General features: G+C 36.7%; 1 protein-coding gene across 1 annotated transcript; it reads left to right on the top strand.

Moving 5' to 3' along the window:
• Positions 1-389: 389 nt before the first annotated feature.
• LOC6556705 lies at positions 390-2,381 on the top strand. The gene is made up of 5 exons (XM_001985448.3): positions 390-604; positions 668-812; positions 877-1,008; positions 1,069-1,224; positions 1,288-2,381. Exons 1-5 carry the CDS (start codon positions 477-479, stop codon positions 2,230-2,232), a joined length of 1,506 nt encoding a protein of 501 aa, XP_001985484.2. The 5' UTR covers positions 390-476; the 3' UTR covers positions 2,233-2,381.
• The last annotated feature ends 592 nt before the right edge of the window (positions 2,382-2,973 follow it).

Below are 2,973 nucleotides of genomic sequence, written 5' to 3'. Positions count from 1 at the left end.
TTATAGCGCATTAACAGCATTATCGGCTGACTGATTATATGAAATTAATCTGAAATAAAGCAATATTATATAACATTACATTACGTAATATTGAACTGATCTGAGTATATTTTACATTATTTATTACACACTAGAAACAATAAATTTGTAGAAGATGTCTCATTCAAATATACCAACTACTAATTACGGGGAATACGGTTAAAGGTATAATGTAATTAAAGAAAGTAACTTTATAAGAGTGTCCGACTATTTATACTGAAAGTATATAAAATTATGAATTATTTAAAGGTTTATTTTAAAGAATTTTCTCAATAATTGGTTTGTTGAGTTATATTTGCTTCCAGCTTTTGTTTGTTTTGAGATCAATGTCAGATATATTGTGAATAAGTATTGTTAAATTTGCTGTTGATTTTGATTTAATTGCCAAATTCGCAGTAAGTTAGTTCAGTTAGGTTCTGTCCGATAAATGGTGCATCATGGAATCCGCTTACGACAGTTATATTCGATACAAAAATGCTCGGAACGTGTTTGCTCTCAAGACCTATGTAATATTGTTTGTCTGGCTAATTTTGGCTCTGATACAGTGGTCCATCATATGCCTCGTGTAAGTCGCAGATTAAAATACTGATAAGTATTTAATCATGGAAGAATTATTTTTTACTTTCAGCGAAGAAGCCAGGGATGTATTCCAGAATCACTATTATATCAGCTTTGTGACTTTCTCTCTAGCGGTTCTGCTTTTTGGTGTCTTCATATTTTTTGAGAGCCTGCGTTACATCAACTTTTTAAACTTTCTTATCAGCTTTATAATTGTGAGTTCCTGATTAAGTCTATCATGTCAATAGTGTTGCTAGCAATTTTCTGGTTTTTCTCAAGGTTGAGCTGCAAATTATTTCAGTGTTCGCGGTTGTCGTTTACTGTCATTGGACCGAAGTACTTTCGTTCTATGGAATGTGTTTTGTGCTCCTCTGGGTGTTTATTTTGATTGGTACATTTCTTCCCAAAGAGGTAAGTTTGCTAAGTTGTAATCACTTTTAATTTGCTTCTTATTTTCAAAATGACTTTCAGATTGACTTAACCTTGGATGTGGCTGTACTTTTTATTTTGGGTTTCATTTTCCTGATTATCGCCGTCTACTTTGTCATGATTAGATTCGTGTTAGTCTCCGATGAGATATATCCATATATTATTATTGAGATCGCCATTAGTATCATTATTCTATTTGTAAGTATGAACTAAATAACCGAAGGATAAATATGTGCATTTCTCCTTTCCCCTTTCCTTTAGTTTGTCATGTATCATGCACAAACTATCATCGGCAGTCGATTTGCAGAGATGCGTCTAAATGATGCCCTTCTAGGATCGTTAATTCTATTCCATGACTTCCTCATCCTATATTGGCTGACTTTCTACTGGCAAATCTTGGAGAGACCCATCACGCCAGATTCTTGGCTAATGACGTCGACGTCAACGGAGGATACAATGCAAACACGACACCCTAATATGAGACACGTGCGATATGAAGATTACGAAGAATATGAAAATAAAGATCCTGATCTCATCGACTCAGAAGTAGAACAAGGAGGAGGACATCCATCCAAAAGTAGAACAAGCAATGCACCTACATATCAAAGACGGGATCATGATGAAGAATATGGAAGCACTGGTGGATGGGATTCTCGGGGCGCTGGTAGAGGCCGTCACAGAAACCCGGAAGGCTCGTCTGCTGGGCATAGGGAGAATGCAGCTGAATACCCCAGAGAAAAACCAGAGAAAAATGAAGCTGTTGACGCAGGAACTGACTTAAGTAGAGGGGATTTTGGTAGAGGCTCTGGTAGACATACCGATAGCTTCAGTGAAAGTGCCGATAATAGAGTAAATTCCAGGCTAAGGCCAGGAGTTTCTAGACCAGGTGACGAACGAGTTTTATCAGGCATAGACAATAGTGAAGACTCAGAAAGATATGACAGTAGTAGAAGCGCAGCTAGAGATGCTGAAGGTGGTGAAACCGTTTCAAGAAATGCAGGTGGAGTACACAATCCTGGTGAAGATGTCAGAGACGATGCAGCATCAGGAGGAATCCTTTACGGAGGCATTAGTGATAACCGAGCTGACGAAGTCCCCGTACGCCATGAAGGGATGCAGAATATTCGTGTAGGAGGAGACGAATCTGGCGGGAAAGTCCCGAAAGAAGTCCTGGAAGAAATCCCTGAGGCTAGTCCAACCGTGTAAAAAGTCTATGTGTTATGGTGTTATGAGAGATGTGTCCTCTTTGGTCAACCAGAGTATCTGTTCACAAGCACTGTGCGTGTACATCAGAGCATGTGAGCAGTTACTCTTGGTTGTTGGCTTATAATTGTCAATATAATCAGTTAATAGCACTCACCTTAACAATTTGGCTGTCATTTAACTAGCAGGTGACTTACGAATGATTGCTCCAAAGATTTATCACTCGAAAGTCAAATCACAACAACCTGTTCAACGAACCCCAGCCGAAAACAAAAGAAAACCGTTCTCTCAATTACGACAAGAACACGTGCAGACCCCATAAAAACGTACTCGTACTACATAGATATATGTATGTATATATATATATATATATATAAATACCGTAACACATACTTGAACGTACTTACTTGAGCTTGCTTATCTTTGAGCTGGCTGAAATGTCATCAGCTGTTGGAAGTTTATCATCCAAATACCTTATAAAAGTGTTGTGAATATAATGATAAAATAATAATTTTCTGATGATCTTTCGTCCATTTCTAGCCAGGCAAAATTCAATGAATTTCGTAAATTACAAGTACCAAAATTACCTCTGTATATATATTAAAGATTTTGCTTACCATTTAATATTTAAACACTAACTTGTTAAACTAAAAAGTTTGTATTATTAAGCGAAGTTTTAAGCCAAATTAATTGCAATTTTTTAAATGTGAAATTTAATCTAAGCTTGAAAATCTTTTCGTAAAG

This window comes from Drosophila grimshawi, unplaced genomic scaffold (assembly GCF_018153295.1).
Source record: "Drosophila grimshawi isolate 15287-2541.00 unplaced genomic scaffold, ASM1815329v1 contig_44, whole genome shotgun sequence".
In the NCBI taxonomy this organism is placed as follows: Eukaryota; Metazoa; Arthropoda; class Insecta; order Diptera; family Drosophilidae; genus Drosophila; species Drosophila grimshawi.
This window is presented reverse-complemented; position numbering and strand designations above follow the sequence as displayed.